Source organism: Mugil cephalus, chromosome 11 (assembly GCF_022458985.1).
Source record: "Mugil cephalus isolate CIBA_MC_2020 chromosome 11, CIBA_Mcephalus_1.1, whole genome shotgun sequence".
Classification (NCBI taxonomy): Eukaryota; Metazoa; Chordata; class Actinopteri; order Mugiliformes; family Mugilidae; genus Mugil; species Mugil cephalus.
This window is the reverse complement of record NC_061780.1, coordinates 21,047,563-21,066,699: the sequence shown is the minus strand read 5'-3', so window position 1 is coordinate 21,066,699 and position 19,137 is coordinate 21,047,563. Positions and strand designations below refer to the sequence as shown.

Sequence of the window (19,137 nt, the reverse complement as noted above, 5' to 3'; positions counted from 1 at the left end):
AACAAAAAAGGCAGAAATGAAACACAATACAACAACTTGCTGCTGGAAGCTTTTCACGTAATGGTATTAAAAACTTATGTCTAAATCACGAGCTTAAAAGCGGGGACAGGTCGGACTTTGAGAATATGAGTGCGGATTAAAAAGTCCCCGGTGCTTCCCAGGACTCCAAGGCTACGAGCACTTTCTCGTGAGATAGTGTTCAAATACTTTCATGTCAGCAAGGAAAAACAGCATAAAATAATTACAATAATCTGGGGCACACATGCTTCCTACATCAGCTAATTCTTCCTCCTCTGTGAATGACTGCGGAGCCAGTGTTTATAATTGTGAAGCGGATCTCGAATTCATCCAGACCTCCAAGTGTATTTATACAAAGTGACATTTCTATATGGGAGATTTCCCCCTTTTCCCCTCTAACTGAGGAAATCATGTGAGGCGAGTGAACTTCTGTGCTTATCTAATGCTACTACTGATGCTGCAGTGGACGCACGAGAAGAGAAGAAAAGGTTAACGCGGCCCGCGTTGATAAATACAATAAAGAGTCACACGGCTCGGCTTTCCAGAAAAACTTCAGTTTGATGAAGTGATCTGAAATTACGCTTAAACAGGAAAAAAAAACAAAAACAAATGTAAGCACAGACACAAGTGACACGCGAGAAAAGATGAGCTCCCCCTACGAACCGGCGGCCAACAGGTTGCTGTAATGATCTCAGGGAACTGCAGGAGATTAAAAGTGGAATAAAGGCTGCGTTTAATCAGCCTCATCTGGGAGTCGTCACGTTGCGATGACAGCGTTCTCTAGGAATCAGCCCTGAGATGAGCAGTTCCTGTCTGTTGGCAACGCGGCTCGTTCCAACAGGGAAGACGCACCGTGCGCAAGCGAGAACCCACAAGATGGGAGAAGAGCGGCCGTGAAGGAGATCGAGTGGAAAGATTTAATTCCGGCAATCGTGAAATTTTTCGTGCGGCACCTCATCTCTCATCCTTTGCTCGCAATTACGGCTAAAATCATTCCTTCGTCTTTTAGTGCTTTAAACTCTCCTCTACCTCTCCTAATAACGTGTTCCTTTCTCCCCTTTCCTCTCTTGCCAGTCAGTGTTTTGGTACAGTTACTTCCAGAACAGTGAGGAGGAAGTGGCCCCTGCAGGCCAGACTCCTGACAAACCGCAACTCTAAACAGGCAGCGCTGTGAAAATATGGCATTCAAACAACACAATGCCGAAAACTTCTGACCAACATCCAAACAGCTGCAGGCGCTGAGCGTGTTTAATGGGAAAAAGACAAAGAAAAAAAAAAAAAAAAAGAGAGGCACAAATAATAAAAGAAGTAGTAAGGAGGGGTGGAGGTTAAAAATCAAAAACATGCTAAATAGATCATGCTCAGTGCGGAGCTGGACTGCGCCTTGGTTTTATTAGGAGGGACTGAGAGATGAGAAAGACATAACGCTAACACGCCAACCCTCCCTCTGTGTGTGGAAGGGAGTTTATACCCCCCGTAGAAAGAAAACCCCCCCTCATGTTAAAGCATGCAGTGTTGTAAGAAGCTACGGGAAAACAGTGAGAAGTTGAGTTGGGGCTAAAAAAAAAAAAAAAAAAAAAAGGAAGGAAGAACAGAACGAGGGGAACAAGCAGTGCTTCTGTTGAGCAGAGAGTCTGTGCAGAAAACAGCCCAGGTGTAAAGAATTAGAGGAGATGGCACATCAAACGGGGCTGTGCTCTGCCTCTTTCCTGTAACCCTGGTGGCAGGAAATGCTCTACAGCATCCTGTGAGCTGACCAGAGAGAGACAGACGAGAGAGGGAGAAACGAGGAGCCCCGAATAAAAAAAGTTGGGAAGTGAAGAACAGGAGAGGGCAGATGTAGAAAATGTTCGACAACATCCTGCAGAGAAGAGGGGAGATTAGCGGAGGGGGAGAAGGCACATCGGGGGGGTGGGGGGGGGAGAAACGGGAGATGGGAGGGAGTTTTCTGTAAAGAGGACTGGGCAGCAAAGAAAAGAAAGAAAGAAAAGTGAGGAGAAAGTAGGAAAAGCTTCAAAACATCCTGTGACACGACTTGGCAATTTGGTGGAGGGGAGGAGGGCAATTGAACGTTCTTGTGTTTCAAATATCTTGTGACTCCAACTTGGAGCGCTGCACTGTTGGACGCGGAGCGAAAACGGTTGGGTGGGGTGGGTAACAAATGAATCAATAAGAGAGAAACGTGGATTCATGGTAAAAAAGCATTTTGGACTAGAGTAAACAAAGGATAGGGTTTAATGTGTCGTCACTGTATCTTTGAAGCTAATTTTTTTTTTTTGGTAACTTGAACTGATGTATATTATTAGAGTGTTCTTACTTATTATTTTTAGCGACACATAAACAGCGGACATGGCAGGTATGCGTGTTTGTGTTTTAAGATTGCGATGTACTGCTCTTCCAACATGTGCCTCTCAGCTGGATTCCCCCCCCCCCTCCCCTCCAATCCTTGAACTGAGCCTTCTGCTCCCTAAAAAAAAAAAAAAACTTGAGTGACTTTCAAAATCCTAACAATATGAACCCATTACAGCCCTGCACATAATGTGAAGGCTTCAAAAATTCCTTTCAAACTTCTTCCTCCTTTTTTTTCAGAAATTCCTTCGTAGTTGTTAGAAGAGTAGATGGAAAATTATTACGAGGGGGGACAATGATGCTTTAAACACCGGCTCCTCATCATTACTGTGGAATGGAGGGAGGCCTTGCCAGCACTCGAACACTTCATTTCAGCGTAAGTATATGGAGCAAAGCATATTTGGTCGAGTTAATAATTTCTGCCAGGGTTACATGTGCGTAACTAGAGCTGCGCGATGATAAATTGACAGGGGCGGGGTGGTGATTGGAAGGCTGTTGTGCGTGTGTGTTTGCACGTTCGGGATAAGTTATGGAGAGAAGAAAGGGGACCACCACGGTAGAGTTGTCTACGCAGTGGCTTCGCATTTTCCTCAAAACCTGCAGCTGAAGTAACAGGACTCGTATCCTCGCACATGCACACAAAACGAGGACCACGTAGCACTCGCCTCCATTTGATCTCGATCATTAATTAAAGCTGTGGTGAATTTAATAAAATACATGCATGGTGTGTCTATCTGTGGAAGCCTACACAACACCTACACTCACCAGCCACTTTATTAGGTACACTTTGCTAGTAAAACGTTGGACCCCCCCATTTGCCTTCACTACTGCCTTAATTCTTCGTGACATGCTTTCAACAAGGTGTTGGAAACATTCCTCAGAGGTTTTTCCAATCTTCATATGTCCAACTTTGGTGAGTCTGTGCCAACTGTAGTCTCAGTTTCCTGTTCTCAGCTGACTGGAGTGGCCCCCGGTGTGGTCTTCTGCTTCTGTGGCTCATCTTCTTCAAAGTTCCACGTGTTCAGAGATGGTATTCTGCATTCCTTGGTTGTAACAAGTGGTTATTTGGGTTACTGTTGCCTTTCTCAGACCAGCCCGACTGGCACCAGCAACCACACCACGTTCAAAGTCACTTAAATCCCCCTTCTTCCTCATTCTGATGCTCGGTTTGAACTTCAGTAAGTTGTCTTCATCACCTCCGCATGAATTGATGCACTGAATTGCAGCCATGTGATTGGCTGATTAGCTATTTGTGTTAACAAGTAACTGAACAGGTGTACCTAATAAAGTAGCTAATGAGTGTATACAATAGGTCAAGGGCCTCCATTCATCACTATGAATTTTTTTTCTTTACTAGCTGTTCTTTGGATTTGTTTGTGTTATTTAATTTATTGTTTGTGGTGAATGTAGGAGGGTCACCAGACAAGCCCCTAAGTGTTTTTTAGTTCCTCCTGCACATTCCTATCTCAAACTTTTTGTGCTAATAAATAAATAAATACAATATAAACAATGAGGAAGGTGAAGAGTTGGTACATCAGAGCCATAGAATACTGCATTAGTTCAAATAAAAAGGAAAAATAGAGCAAAAGGAGGACTACTGATAATAATCACCGATCAGGCATAACATTATGACCACCTTGCTAATATTGTGAGGGTGTCCTGTTAGTGTCTGACAAGCAAAACACTGCAATGTGACAAGATGGCTGTCAGTGGTTTTAATGTTGTGGCTGATCAGTGTATAATAAATACAGCACAGAGCAATATGAAGCAAAAAATTAAAAAAAACCTGAACTAAAGACTGGGAGGAGGATGACAGTTGTGAGGCAACTTTAGTGCCAGCCACTAGTTCTTTCATGTCTGGTTGGGCCTCCTGGGGTTGTAATGTGCCTCTTGTTACACAAGCATTAGAAAATTATGCCACTGGTTTCTCATTGGCTTCCCAGAGCCACAGAAGAGCTTGTGGCTTCACACATGGACATTTGAAAGCATCTGCACATTCCGTCTTTCTTGAGGTTTTTTTTTTTTTTTTCCTCCTCTTTCGTACTTCACTTGCCTCCTCTCTGGTCTGATGTTCTACTGTGTGACATACTGATAACTAGGCAGGTTTGGCAGATCACGCACACGCAGACATACGCGAAGCTCACAACCAATAGGCTGCAACCGTAAACTCAGCATCTGGTTGTACCAAAAAAAAAATAAGCATCAAAAACAACCTGTGTGTTTTACTATAGACCTAAACTGCTAATAACTGTAACGGCAGCTACATTGTAAATACGCTCTAAGCTTTTTTGTGTGTGGCTCGAAGGAAAACGTTGCCAACAACCGTCTCTCCGCATATATCATCTGAAAACCTAACAGTGCGTCTCGACTCATGGCTCACGCTCAGCTATTTCCATGTAAATCTCATGGAAAGATACTAGACAAAGCAGAGATACACTGACTATCAGTGAGATATTCCCAAACTCCCCCGACAGTCCACCTGGCCTCTGCTACTGCTGTGTTACTGGCCAGTCAGGGTCTCCCTGTCAGTACAATGACAACATTAAACCGGCCACGCAGGATGCCAGAACATCAACATGTCATGAGCGGGGAGAAAAGGAACTAAAACACAATTATGCACAAGGCTGGGGTTTGACTACACACACGGACACACACGCATAACTTTTGCACTTACGTTTTCAAACAGGCACTCGTCAGACTCTGACAGGGTAACACCGGTAGATTGTGTATATCGCATGCTGCAGTTGAGCACAGAGCTTCCGAGGTTGGGAGTATTCTTAGAACCCTTATATCCTGCTTCAGGATGAGCCGCTCACACACACACACATGCACACACATGCAGGCACAATCGGCGAGGCTGGAGCTGTGTGACCATGCAGTGAACCCCTGGATCAGGCCCTTTAATGAGTGAAGGACAGCTGAGGGCTGATCCCTATTACCTCTGTCAGCGTGCATCCCCGACCTGACTGACAGCAGCGTGCCAAAACACAAGCGCAGTTTCCGGGAAGCTATGAATTAAGGTCTGTCACCTTGAGTGCCACCAAACAAGGCGTGCACAAATGCACGTCGCCACCGACGGCAGCACGGAGACACAAGATAAAGAAGAAGGGAAGCAGATTAAGTAGTTAAGAGTCTGTATAATTTAAGTTTTGGTTTTGCACGGAATGACACCAGCAGGCGGTTGAATCCATGTTGAATTTGCTCATTTGGTCGGTGAGCATGTGCCCAATTTTCCCTAAATTTACACAGATCCATCATCTGGTGAGAGAAAAAAAGTGCAGTATTATTATTATTTTTTTTTTTAAAGCAGCAGGTGGACCAGAAAAAAAATTAAACTGTAACACACATGACCTCAGGGCAACCCGGTGACTAAATAAACACCGTGACATAAGGAAGTGATACAGCATAATTAATATTCACCTTTCCAGCGCTATGATTATATATACACCAAGTTTTACACAAACTCCTTCAAAATAAACTTTGCATAATAGTTTGCATAATTTTGGACAACGCGGTCAGTTTCTCTGGACGACAGATGTCAATACCAAATTTCACGGATAGCCATCCAAAAGCTATTAAGATGTCTTGGGCTTGCCAAAGTGTTGGGCCATTGGTCCCAAAGACAATCGGATAGACATAGCTATCCCAACAGCCCCTCGACTGGAGGCCAAAAAAGAGAGGGGAAATAAGTTGTGGTTTACTTATTTGATTCTTCTGTGGTAAGTTCTGATATCCCCTTTCTCTCCCAGCTCTTTTTTTTTTTTTTTTTTTGCACACTACATCAGAGTCATATGCATAGAACGGCCATAAAAATGTATAGCAGGGCCCGAGCTGGGGTTTTCTCCCCCCCTAATCCCCCTAAACCTCTAACTGCAGACCGAGGAATACAAGTGTTGTGGTGCAATCTTCTCAGAGCTGAGGGCCTGAGAATAACATCACAGAGGCCACAGATATTTATGGAATGAACCACAGCCTGTACACAGAAGTCAGCAGACACCACAACACAGCACACAAGATGCTGTATACAGCTCCCTGCTCATATACAACACAAGACACTGCCAGCTAAACACAAAGTGTAGACCTGTCGTCAAAAGCTCAGCAGTGATGGATAAGTGGAATTAGGTGGACAGGCAGGAAGGCTGATACAAAAAAAATACACATAGCCATAAATCACAGATTATACTCTACATTTGTTTTATTCGTAATAATCTATTCATCAGCATGAAGTCAGACAGAAAGAGCCGAGACAGAGTATAGTGTACCCTTAAGAAGACAAATAGTTTGTCATAGTTTTGTGGGCTCGATTGGACGCAGCGGTCAGGTACCTCAGATCAAAGATCAAATCCACTAACATTCATCTGGTTTCCTCTCGTAACATTAGCTCCGCAAACACAGACCAAGTCTCCCGCTCTCTCTTTTACGGTTTAGGGGCAAAATTTTTCTCCCATTCCAGGAAATCAGCTCCCATGTTATACGATATGTTTGCTGTATCATTTGGGAGACAGAGAAATCTTTCTATCACCCCCGGTTCCCACAGAGAATAATGACAAATATAGCTTTATCTGAGGAGGGGAGAAAAAAAAAAAGCAGCGAAGAGGGAAGTAATCCACCTCAAAGCCGCGGCAGTATTCAGTGGCTGGATCTAAACTTCCTGTTCACATTATAGCATGTCGTCTGAGCACACTGCTTCAAGGAGAGCCCTTCCGAACCCACTCCCAGTCTCATCTGTCGGCCCTGCGCAGACTCTCCTGCCGGATTCTAATCATAAATCCTCGGGCGAACTTTAATAAAAGGGGGCGTATAATTTACTCTGGGTAGTGTCTGTCCCCATTTTTAAAACAATTTGATGTTACATTAATCCTGTATGTCAAGGCAACGTGAAATATGTCCTCTGCGTTTACCAGCACCAGGTGTTTCATTTGTGGGAATGACAAAAAACAATGTTTATTCTGGCTGACCCTCCAATCCCCGCTTATTTTATCTTCTTTCTCTTGAGAAGAGAGGGAGAACACTGATGTAGATATAAATGTAAGAGAGTAGGTTAAAAGAAAAACAAGGGAGGGAAACAAATGGAGCTAAATGATTTAGAGTTCACTAAAAAAGGTCTAGCTGTAACCATTTCAATTGGATGTCTCCTTCCTGAGCCTCCCAGGCCCAGAGGACAACAAGAAGGATGTCTCAGAGTAATTCTTGTTGATGAAATCTATTGCGCTATTAGCCACTTCACCTTAGTTTCACTGCTAGGGGGGTCTACTTCATTTATTTCATTAGTATTATTTGATTAAGACAATGCACATTAATTAACATATCAGCAAAAAGCATCAATATAACTTTGCCGGAATTAGCACAGCTGCTAAATTTCATCCCCTGTCTTAAGGCGGGCATCTTAAAAAACATACAGAGGGTATGCACAGATATAAACACGTGACGTCACTGCAAGCGAGGTCTCCATGGTTACGGCAAAAAGTGACAGTTGAACATGGAGATTAGCCGCATTAGTTTGAACCATAGGTTTTAATGGCGTCTGAATTGTAAAAATATATATATATATATTTAATTTTGAGCTGTTGTGTGATTAACTGTACCAACATATTTGAAAAGCAGCCACAGATATATTTTTTTACAGATACCTCCGATAGAGAAGCAAATGGGTCGCCGCATTACTGACAGAAAACTGGAATCCAGGCACCAAAAGTGGTGAAGTCATACCTTAATACTTCTCAAGTTGCGTCCTGGAAGGCTGTCAGATTAAGTTTGTCGATGACGGAATATTTGCAGTCACTCCTCGTCGTCCTTTGTTGGACGCTAGTGTTACATGGCTAACGTTACTTCTCAGTAAAGCTCTTAGCGTTAGCATCTTTTATTTAGCTACATATATCTGAACTGAAATGACCTAAAACTAACTTAAACTAACTGAAACTGAGGCTAATCCACTTTTCCAAACCCACACTAGTTCGTATGAATCACTGATATGATAATCGACATTTTTTCCGGTTTCGCTGTTTCAGGGGGGCGTGGCCTGAGGCGGCAGTGACGTCAGTGCGTACCCTCTATACACCATGACTAACAGAAAAAATCTTACACAAAAAAATGAGTCCAGATTCAGATCAAGGTTAGAAGTCCATGCACAAGATAGAAAAGATGAATAAGTTACCAATGAGAGCAGGTTTGGCTTGTTTTCAAAGATGAAATTGTCACAGTTTCTAACGTGAGCTGGCACTGTGTTGCTCTGATGGACGCCACCATTTGGCCAAATCCTGTCCTGCGACATTGTGCATCACAGTCTCCTCTAGTCTGGTGTTTACTCTGGAAGATTTTTTTCTCATGAAGCCCTGTAATGGTTGAGGGGCTAATCCATTCAAAACCTTAAACACGACACAGGCATCCAAAAACAACTGGTAGCTATCAAGTTCCAAGATTTTGTACTTATTAATAATTTTCCAATAATGATAATGTATAGGTTTTTGTCATGAGTATTACGTGTTCTCTGCTGTCTGGCTCAGACTCGGCGTCTTTTTACAAGGCAAACAGCTTAGATTGACTACTGAAGCACGTTACGATGATTGAACATCCAACTTAAGAGCTCAAGATAATCACGTAGTATCTTCACAGAATATGAACAAAGTAAAAGATCACAACAGCTAGTTAGCTGGAAACAAAAAAAAAAAAAAAAAGCACCAACGCAATTAAAAAAGATTTACTCAGTTGGTTTGGCGTCGCCCGCAGTTCTGCGCTAATGACACACTGAAAAAAATAGTGTAGACTAGGAAAAACATAATCTTGTTATATTTTTGAAGTCTGAAAGTAAAGACAAAAATAGATTAAGAGAGCTCGGTTCATATGGAGGATGCCTGGCTGGGTAATCCCCACAGACACCACGTTTTACTGGTCTAAAACGGGACTCGCTCCACCAACAGGGAGTAATGAAAAAAACGTTTCAGAGTTTCCTTCCACGGTCAAAAGATAATTGGGACGCACGGAGACTTCTTCTATTCTGGTGAGATAACTCAATTATAGTCATTGTTGCCTCTGAAGGGAGTTTATCACTAAACCGGTCTTTTTTTTTTTTTTTTTAAGCAACTCAGTGTATATAAGAGTAGGTACTGGGTGTCACTGTGTGTGGCCCGAGCAGCTCTTCTCCGCCGCTGCAGTGAAGCAAAGCCGGAGCACTTTTCGCTGGTGTAAACAAACGGGGAAATGGGGCACTTGGCAGCCGACTAAAGTGAGTGATGAGGCAAGTGTGCACTGAAGCATCTAATGAATCATTTACTGGGAACGCTGGGTTTTTATGAGGAAAAGAAAGATGAGGAGGAAGACAAGAAAGGAGGAGACCAGCTGAGAGCATAGCAAAAAAAAAAAAAAAAAAAAAATTAAAACTTCTCATACAAAGAAAAGAACACCCGAGGATCAGTCGTCAGTGTTTCTGCTTTAATGTGGGGAAGATATTAAAATACATGAAAGTAGCGTGAACCCTGGTGACCGCTGACCTCCAAATACAATTAAAGTTACAAACCTATAAATAATAATATAAGCAAACAGAGGAAATAATTCTAGGTGGAAAATAAATAATTAAATAAATTCACCTTTTTTTTTTTTTTTTTGGGAGGGGCAAGTGTGCACTAATCCTTCTATCGCTCCATCCACACACCCCCAGCCGTGGACAGGATGCTACTGTGGGATAAGGGCGCATATAACGTACTGCCAGGGAATTTTATTAGTAACAGGCAGGGACCTGGCTTCAGCGGGCTCTGTTTATCTGCGGAGGGGAGATCCCCATCACAACCACTTATTAGGACATATGTGGGCTTAACCAGGCAGCCCTTCAACAGTAATAAGGAGCTGACTTACTGACCACAGAGAGCTGGGACTGGGACCAGTCTAACCAACATAGAGGGAAAGCGAGACAGGAAGGAAATAAATACACATACAAACAGAGAGGGAAGACTGAGGAGAAAGGGAAACGTTGCCGGTGATAAAAAAAAAAAGAGAGGGAGAGAGAGAGGCCGTACGATAAATCAAACAATAAATACAGCGATCAGAATACGTACGGGAAATTAGGGGAGATTTAGAGGGAAAATAAAAGTCGAAGGGTGGGTTAAGACGAACGGGAAGAACAAACGTGGCATGAGGGAAAAACAAATGTCGTATTTCAAGAAGTGTTGGAGGAAAACACAGAGAAGGGGAGTCCGCTGATACGGCCACATCATGTTGACTGGGCTCTGCATCACCACTGACACAGCAGTCTTCCCTGCCGTTGCCGTAGAAACGCAGGCATGTGCGCTAATCAAAACAAAAAACACACACACACACACACACACACACGCACGAAAAAAAAAAAAAAAAAAACATATTATGTGGCAGCGGGATGCTGCTCTGAGCCTCCGCTGGAGAGACCATGAGGTAACTGAGTATGTGATGGAATCTAGAGCTGTGTCATCTAGGTGTGGGGATGTCGGGAAATGAGCGGGATATTTTAAGACACACACACACACTGACCCACACACACACGTAGAAACACGTGCCGACACATGGATACAAGCAGAGCAAACACGTATGCACAAATAAACAGGCCAACGCAAGTTTCCATTCTTAAAACTATCCTTGATTAGTGCTTTATAATACTATGTTATGTATACATTTGTATTGCTTCCTATGGATTACAGTAACAAATAGCTCTTGTGTGAGCGTTAATGAGTTGGGAGAGCCGCTCTGTCAGTCCAAACTCTTTCCATATCCAAAAACTAAAGCGCGAGCCACGGATCTAAATTAGAAACAGAAAGCCATGTGTATTGATAATGTCATTTTAAAACCTCAAGGCATCTGAAACATTTTTCTGTAGTTTTCTGTTTCTACAACAGAACGATGTATGCCATAAATGTTTATACATGCTACTTTAGCCTTGTTGTTATGAGAATCAATGACAAGTACTCATAATGTAAATATTTTAGAAATACGTTTATTTAATACGCACATAATAATCTATAATTTGCGGCCGAGGTCTTTAAAATGATTTGTAATGACAGTTATTTTTAAGGCAATAAGCTAATCAGAAGCCATTTCTAACCATTTACTGGTAACGTTTTATCAATGTTAGCATTGCGAACGGTGTAAACCCTCACGCAGAGACACTCCGGCATGTCTCCTTGAAGTTAAAGAGCGACACCCGATCTCCGCAAGGAGTTTCATAGAATGGTTCCCATTTACGCCAGCACACGAGAAACTTTCAATTAAGTGTTCCACGAGTGAAAGATAAAAAAAAAAATCTATGTGGAAAAAAAAAAAAGAAAGAATGAGAGAAAGTGGGAGTGAGAGGGGGGATAAAAAATGTGAGATTTTACAGAGGCACAAACCACAAGAAAGTCCGGGGCTCTATACATGCTGGACATTCCCCGGGCCGGCACTCGTGTACTTGGGAAAAAAAAAAAAAAAAAAAAGCTGGCTTTTTCAAGACAGGAAAATGATTTCAGCTGTGTAAATTGACAGCGGCCTTGTAGCTGGAGATGAAGAGGGAGAAAGAGGGGAAGCCTGCAGCTCTGTCATAACTCCTGCTTGGTATAGAAACTGCTGGGGGCCTACCCCTTCACGGAAAGAAAACCCAACATCACATGATCGAATGAAAGCGTTTTAATTGCTGCCAAATGAAGCTACGGTGGATATCGACTTAGCTCCGCGGCATTACGCCCGAGCAACCCGTCTTTGAAGAAATCCGTCTATTCTAAATTATAAATACACACTATATCCTGAACACGGTCGGGCCGAAAGGGAAGCTGAGGGGCTTTGAAGTGTGTCAGAAACAGCGTAAGTACAACGGTATGAAGATACACTCCATCAAAATGTTTACACATGTACGCTATTTTAGCCTTCACTCTTCTCCCTTCTCACGTCTTGTCTCCTAGGGTGGCATTACAGTAAATCTTGGTTATAGACACTGTGAGGCAATCATTTCGTGTACAGTAGACAATAACAGCATAGCCGCTCAGATCAGTCATTCAATTATGACAACGGATGTAATTAGTGGTGGACTTTAAACAGAATCGCAGCAAATGGCTACTGGGGCTCACAGACATATTTCTTCCTACAGCCATGGTTGGTTATAGATTGTAAACACACATTGGTTTGCATGATTACAGAGTCTCGCTATGACTATCTCTACGCGACCTGGGGGAGCGCTACACACACACACACAGTGTGTGAGTAAAATTCAGCACAGATAAAGCTCAGTAATGGTATGTCAACAAGTTCCCCGATCTCAGGGTTATCAATCATGTGACTCAGAATTGTTGATCATCCCAAATTGGAGGGCAGATGCGAACAGGGTAGGTGGTGAGGATAATGCCCGGTTAGAAGTGGAAGAATGAACACAGAGAGCGGTTCGACATAATTCCTGGGTTTCGCTGCAGAGAGGAAAGTGGTGGCTCTTGGCTTCTGTGTGCAGAGGTTGAGAGGATGACTGAATGTGGGTGAGTTTGTACACATGGCCGTGCCTGCTGCTTGTGTTTGTAACAGGGTGGGCATGCGTTGTTGTGTGTACTTCGCATTTTGGTGTGAACAAGCTACTGTGTTTGTCATCGTACCTGGCTGTGTGTGTGTGTGTGTGATCTATGTCTATGTGCGCGTTGAGGCCCTCGACGGTAGCGTGCGTCTGCTCGGGCCCCGGGGTGGAGCGTCGCGTAGCGCGATGCCTATGAACAGATGTGGGCACCGCAGCCTCGGAGCCACCAATCCGCCATTCTGGCCAGAACGGGGTGAAATTGCATGGCTGGTCTTCCTGGTTTTCGGGGTGAAAGTCTGAGAAAATCTCCAGATTATTTTCCGTGCCCACAAGATCATCATTTATCATCCGACTCGATAACACGTTCAACATGTCAACAGCACACATCTAAGTGCAATTTCCATGGCGACAAGGCGCTTCCATTTTGCTGCGCTCACTTGTACCAAAACAAACAGCAACATTTCGGCAACCTAGCGAGGCTGAGCGAATACCCCCCAAAGTTCCTGCAAAACAGTAGCCATGGTTACTGAATAATATCACCATCGCTCCAGTACAGCAAATAAGAAAATGAGCGATTGTGATTGAAATACCTTATGTATTGTGTATGAAATGTTGACAGCAGTCTTTCAACAGATTATCAGACACGGGTCTCTGCTCCTCCCTGAGCTAGGCATCATTCTACATATTGACATATCGACCAAATGAAAGCAGCAACAAAGCCTAAAGTGGCCTCTCCTCTCCTTTTGTTGTCCACCTTCCTTTTTCTTTTTTTTTCTCCCCCTTTTCCATTTCGCATCAGCTCACATCTCACTTGCAGCTGCACAAAGCATTAGGCACCACTTTTATCTCCCTCATTACATGTGTTTGCCAGCTCCATATTTGCCCATTGCGCACAACTGCTCTCCCTCTTTCACACACATACATACATGCGCGCTGTGGGGCTGTGGTTTTGAGGCAGCTATGACACAATCCAGATTCTTTCAGCTGCCTATAGCGGGGGGAAATGTGTTTTGCGGGGGAACTATTTCCCTCCGAAGACCAGATTTTCCCTGCCTTTCGCAGCTTTGATCCACATGGCACGGGGGGCTTGTGTCAACAGTCTTGTGTTTCAGCTGGAAGGGCCCGGCGGACCCCCAAGGTGTCACTCATTGCTCTCTGTCATTGCAGGGGTAGCACAGCCACTATGAGGTGCTGTTACCCACTGCATCCTGAATCACCCAGTGAGACAGATGCGGCGTAGGGGCACGAAAAAAAAAAACACTTGCCTCACAACAGACTTCGCAGAGTTCAGATACGTTTTAGTGGAAGCTTCAACAAACTAAGGCGCTAGTGATGTTTTGTGGAGGGCTGATGCTACAGGTGGAATGTGCGTCATCGAAGGTGAGTAAAAAAATCAGTTTTCTTACTGGTAGATGTCTTTTCTCAGCACCGTGCGGGTCAGTGGGTTATCAGCCTGAGGAGCCATGCTGAGGGACCCTAACTTTATTGCCAGGGTGTCTTCTTTATTCACATTGGGCTCTCCTGAGACACACAATAATGCACAGTACATAAAAAATTAGTATAATGAGACGATGCTTAAAGTATTTGAATAACACCTTAGTATAGATGAGTCAAGTAAACCACTGGACTTACAGATGACATTCATTCAGACAGATTCTTCATGTTACTATTGCGACTAAACACAAGTGCAAATACATAAAGACACACATAGTACGAACAAACACCGCTTTACAGAGCTGTGAAAGTCTTGCCGCTATTACTACACTATTAGTCACGACAACGCAGCAGACAAAACAAGACTCCACACATCTCTGAAAATCCTACAGTGATGTTATACCCTGTAGGAGCAAATATAACTGTGGTTGTTTTTTGGAACCTCAAATATTTTTTTAGCAAATGTCTTTGCATGCTAATGTGGTAGCCATGTCTGGTTGACCATGACAGTGGCTTTCGCACAGGCACCACAGACTTGAGAAATCCAAAACAACCAGCCTGCGACACATTACTGCCTATTGTTGTAACGTTTTCCATGTGTGTGACAAGAAGACGAGAGATTCTCTAACCGGACGTAGCGGCGGCCTTGTCTTGCGACCCGGGGCAGAAGACCCTGATCACGCTGGTGTTGATGTAGATGAGGGGCAAACAGCGGGAGGTCAACGTGTGGCTCCTCATTGGCTGCCCTGCTGACTTCCCGCGCTCTCTGTAGCGTCTTGGTACCGTAGCCTGAGGAGAAATTAAAAGTAGGAATATATTCTACAGAAATAGGTTTAAGGGGTTGGTTGATATAATGCGAAACTAAATCCGAAATACATCAAACAGGGAGGGTACGCATGTGACGTCACAGCAAGCGAGGTCTCCATGGTTACGGCCACTGAGTGATAAAAAGTGACAGTTGAACGTGGAGATGCTTTAATAGCGTCTGAAGAGTTGTTGTACGGTTGACTGTACCAACAGATTTGAAAAGCAGTCAGAGATATATTTTTACAGGCTCCTGAAAGCCAAAGAAAGTAAATGGATCGCTGCATTAGGAGAAACAAGTGGAATCCAAGCACATAAACCAGGTTTTGCGGTTCTCATTTAATGTCGGGTAAAATTAATTTATGCTGTATGATGTCATATCTTAAGTTACTTTTTAAGTTACGTTCTGGAGGGCTGTCAGATACGTTTGTGGATGTTTGAACGTATTTACAGCCGACAGTTACTATTCCACAATAAATAATAAAACAATAAAACAATAAATGCAAGATTTGTGATCTGTCCTTGTCATCCTTTTAATGCTACAGTACTGTATGGCTAACATTACTTATCCGTAAAGCTCTTAGCATCTTTCTTTCAGCCACGTTTGAAATGACCTAAAAGTAACTTAAACTAACTGAAACTGAGGCTAATCCACTTTTCCAAATCCATACTAGCTCGTATGGATCACTGTCAAGTCCAAATGTCCTTAATTTTATCTGATAATCCACATTTTTCCCAGTCTCGCTGTATTTACGGCTATATTTCACCATGTTTTTGCTACTCAGGGGGGCAGTGACGTCAGTACATACCCTCTATATGCATTAAGGTAAAATGATCTTTTCATTTAAACTAAGAAAACACATGAAATAACTATCTACTAATGTGAAATGATCTTCTGACTGGTTTAAATGTTACATTATGACCCTGGAATCACAGCGTCTACATTGATTCTACCTGGAAAACCCCAGCTACGGTGGCCAGCAAGGGACAGGACAGAACCACATCAAAGGGCTGAGCTGTCAGCAGGATCTCTCTCAAGTACTGAGGCGAGCTGTCTGCCAGAGGATCGGTCGTCACCCGCTGGCTGGCGGTGGAGGCGCCGCCACGTGTCGGACGCTCCGGCCGGCTGGTGAGTTTGTGACGGACGTTTTTGGTGACGGCCTGAGTGTAGGTGATTGACAGGAAGCCGTGCTGCTGATGAGAGCCCTCCAGGACCTTAGCTGCCGTCTAGCCGTCGGTGAAAAAGTTCAACAAGAGATCAACACACAGAGTAATCCCAGACAAATACCTAGCCAGTGTGATTTTTGGTCTGATTTCCTGGATGAGGCTTAAGTCAGACTGAAATGGACACAAGTGAGGATTTCACAATGGAAATACTATTTTCTTTAGAGAGTGAAATACAATTCAATAAAGATTGTTTTATAAAAGTTTTAATCTTATTCAATGCTCTATTTAAAAAAATTGTAGTTTAGAAGGACAGCTTTGAAGTCTATTTCAGAAAATAAAGACTTAACCTCAGCCAAAAAAAACAGTCCTCAGTTTCCCATTATGCAACTCTAAAAAGCCAGCCAAGCTGAAATAAATTTAAATTCTTATTACACCAATTAATGATGTGTTGTAGGGTAGAATTATTTCTGATTTGAGGAATTTAATTATGTCCAATCTTAAAATATAGTATTCAAAGCAAATGCAAGGTGGAAAAAAAAAAAATACATGATGTTTGCTGGTTAAAAAGCGAAGCAGATCAATTTAAGACACCAAGGTAAAGAACATCCAGTAACAGTGGGTTTAATAGCTGTTTTTGAACTTATAACATGTCAATTTCTGCAGAACATGCGCACACACTGCACGTGTGAACTGCATGTTGACATTTTGGGAGTTCGAAACTTGCAAAATGTCTCAGAGGAACTTTAAACCTCTTAAATCCACTGTTGATGGAGGTTAAACAGGGTCAACAACAAAAAAAAAAAGAAGAAGAGCTGGATTCTTACAGGAGGGAAAAAGCCAGAGAAGTGGCTGAAAGTGTCTTGCTTGCTGACGGGTCGAACCAACACAGTGCGTCTGTTCAGCTTGTCAGTGCAAGAGAGGACCACTCCTCCACAGCCGCCCGAGCTCCGAACACCCTCCTCCATACTGGAGGTGAGGAGAGGAAAGGGAAGGAGAAGAGAAAGTGGAAGCAGGAAAAAAATAAAAAATAAAAATAAGGACAGAAAAGTTGAGAAGCCACAATGAGGGCGCAGAGAATACAAATGCATGTATTCGGGATCAAGAAAAAAGAAAAAAAAAGACAATAGAGGAGGAATTTAAGTTTAAGATTAAGGAAGAATTAAAATATAGAGTAAACTGATTAAAACCACAGGAAGCTGCACCAGCTCAAACCAGCTGAAACGTTGTGCAATGGTCTTATACTTTCCAGAAATTAAAACGCTACACTCTTCAAGTCTGTGTTATGAATTAAAAGGCCACAATATAGAGGCACTTGACACCCATGATCCATGCACAAGATGAATGTTTTAATCATTTTATTTAGCGCGCATACTGTTTGTCCAAACTGCTTAAATGATGTGTTCCTTAGGTGCCAGTATAAGACCATCACCACAATAAGATCTCGTAAACAAGAGAACGGGAGCCCACGTCAGCCTCCTCCAACACACACAAACACACACGCAGAAGAACAACTGTCCAGATTTCATTGGGGTTCATTATTCAGCCGCTGGACAGACAGGTTACGCTCAAAAGAATTCATTTGGAATTTCAGTCTGCTTTCAAGTTGAATATGCATTTCAGCCAAACACGATCATTTCTCTTTATTTTTCCTGTCTGTCCAGCGTGAGCAGAGATGAGGGACTTTGATTAAGAGCAGCAGAATGGCAAGAGACAGTATATAGAGGCCTAAGGCTGCCACGACTGTTCTGGGACAGGCACAAGCCTCACCACAGCTGTCTCCTTGCACTGGAGAATGAGTCCTTCATAGTCGCCAGAATGCCAGACCTGCCCTGGCCTGTAGAGACACACAAGGCCAACCTTAAAACGGGCATCTGGGACTATTCACGAGGCTGTGGCGGGGCTCGGTAATATCTCTTTAACGGCAACAGTAGTTACAAACGGTTCGAGACAGCGCTTTGGAAAATGAATACAAATGGCGCACGTGTCTCAACTTATTCAAACGATTTAAATGTGGTTAATGAGGGCTATCTTTTTGCAGACACATCCATTAATTACTGTGCAGCCGTCTGCACGAGGCACCTGTAAAGCAGAAATCAAAACAGGTTAACATCAACTCGCGGCACAACAAAAATAAATAAGTGAATAAACCACATAAAGCGCAGAAATAAAGCCAAAACATGTACAAATATTTTGCACGGCGCAAATGCTTCAACACCATCTGCGTTTCTCGTACGCCACTCTCCCTCTTTATTGCTCCCTACTGGCATCCCCGAGAGTTCAGAGAGAACGGAGCGGGCCGGCTGTTCAGTGCGCGGCCGTGACTTTTTAGCATTGTTATCTTGTCTGTGAGTGTCAACCGTTGCTTTGTTGTTGAATATCTCCTTTCTCAGTGTAAGGGTGACTAATGCAATGTGGACCCCCCACAGCTACTCTCTCTACCCCCTCCAATCCTCCTCCTTTCTCCCCATCCAGCCTCCATCCTTCGTTCCCAGCTCTTCGTGGAGCAGCTGGAAGACATCAGCATCGATTTGTGCGAGCTGCTCTTTGGAGTGAACGGGGGTGAACTGTCACCAGTCGCCCTGTCTTGTGTTGTGTTGTGTTGTGTTGTGTTGGGGGGGGTGGCATATCTGTGATCCAGAACAATTAAACGAACACCGTTGCTAGGGACGATACAGATAAAATAAGGAGAAGACACTTCCTGCCTTTGGTTCAACTATTCTGAATTCCTCGTGGACCTTCCCTCTTCCACCCTTTTCTTCTGTCCTCCCATTTTGACACAATCAGGAACTGAATTATATATTTACCTATACCATATTTGCGTGAACCTTTATAACTTTCCACTGGTTTTCCAGGATAGCGGAGGCCAGATGAGA

The 19,137-nt window shown here is 43.4% G+C and overlaps 1 protein-coding gene across 5 annotated transcripts in view; it reads right to left on the bottom strand.

Annotated features, from left to right (window-relative positions):
* LOC125016930 (vacuolar protein sorting-associated protein 13B-like) overlaps positions 1 to 19,137 on the bottom strand; it is a 302,660-nt gene that overhangs the window by 119,649 nt on the left and 163,874 nt on the right. For 3 of the 5 annotated variants that reach the window (XM_047599699.1, XM_047599701.1, XM_047599700.1), the window contains exons 28-31: positions 17,089 to 17,230; positions 16,052 to 16,324; positions 14,923 to 15,082; positions 14,266 to 14,380 (exon numbers count right to left, since the gene is read on the bottom strand). In XM_047599699.1, coding sequence (XP_047455655.1) covers positions 14,266 to 14,380; positions 14,923 to 15,082; positions 16,052 to 16,324; positions 17,089 to 17,230 — 690 coding nt within the window. Of the gene's footprint in view, positions 1 to 14,265; positions 14,381 to 14,922; positions 15,083 to 16,051; positions 16,325 to 17,088; positions 17,231 to 18,031; positions 18,099 to 19,137 lie in introns of all 5 variants that reach the window. The other 2 variants (XM_047599702.1, XM_047599703.1) reach the window with 1 other exon arrangement.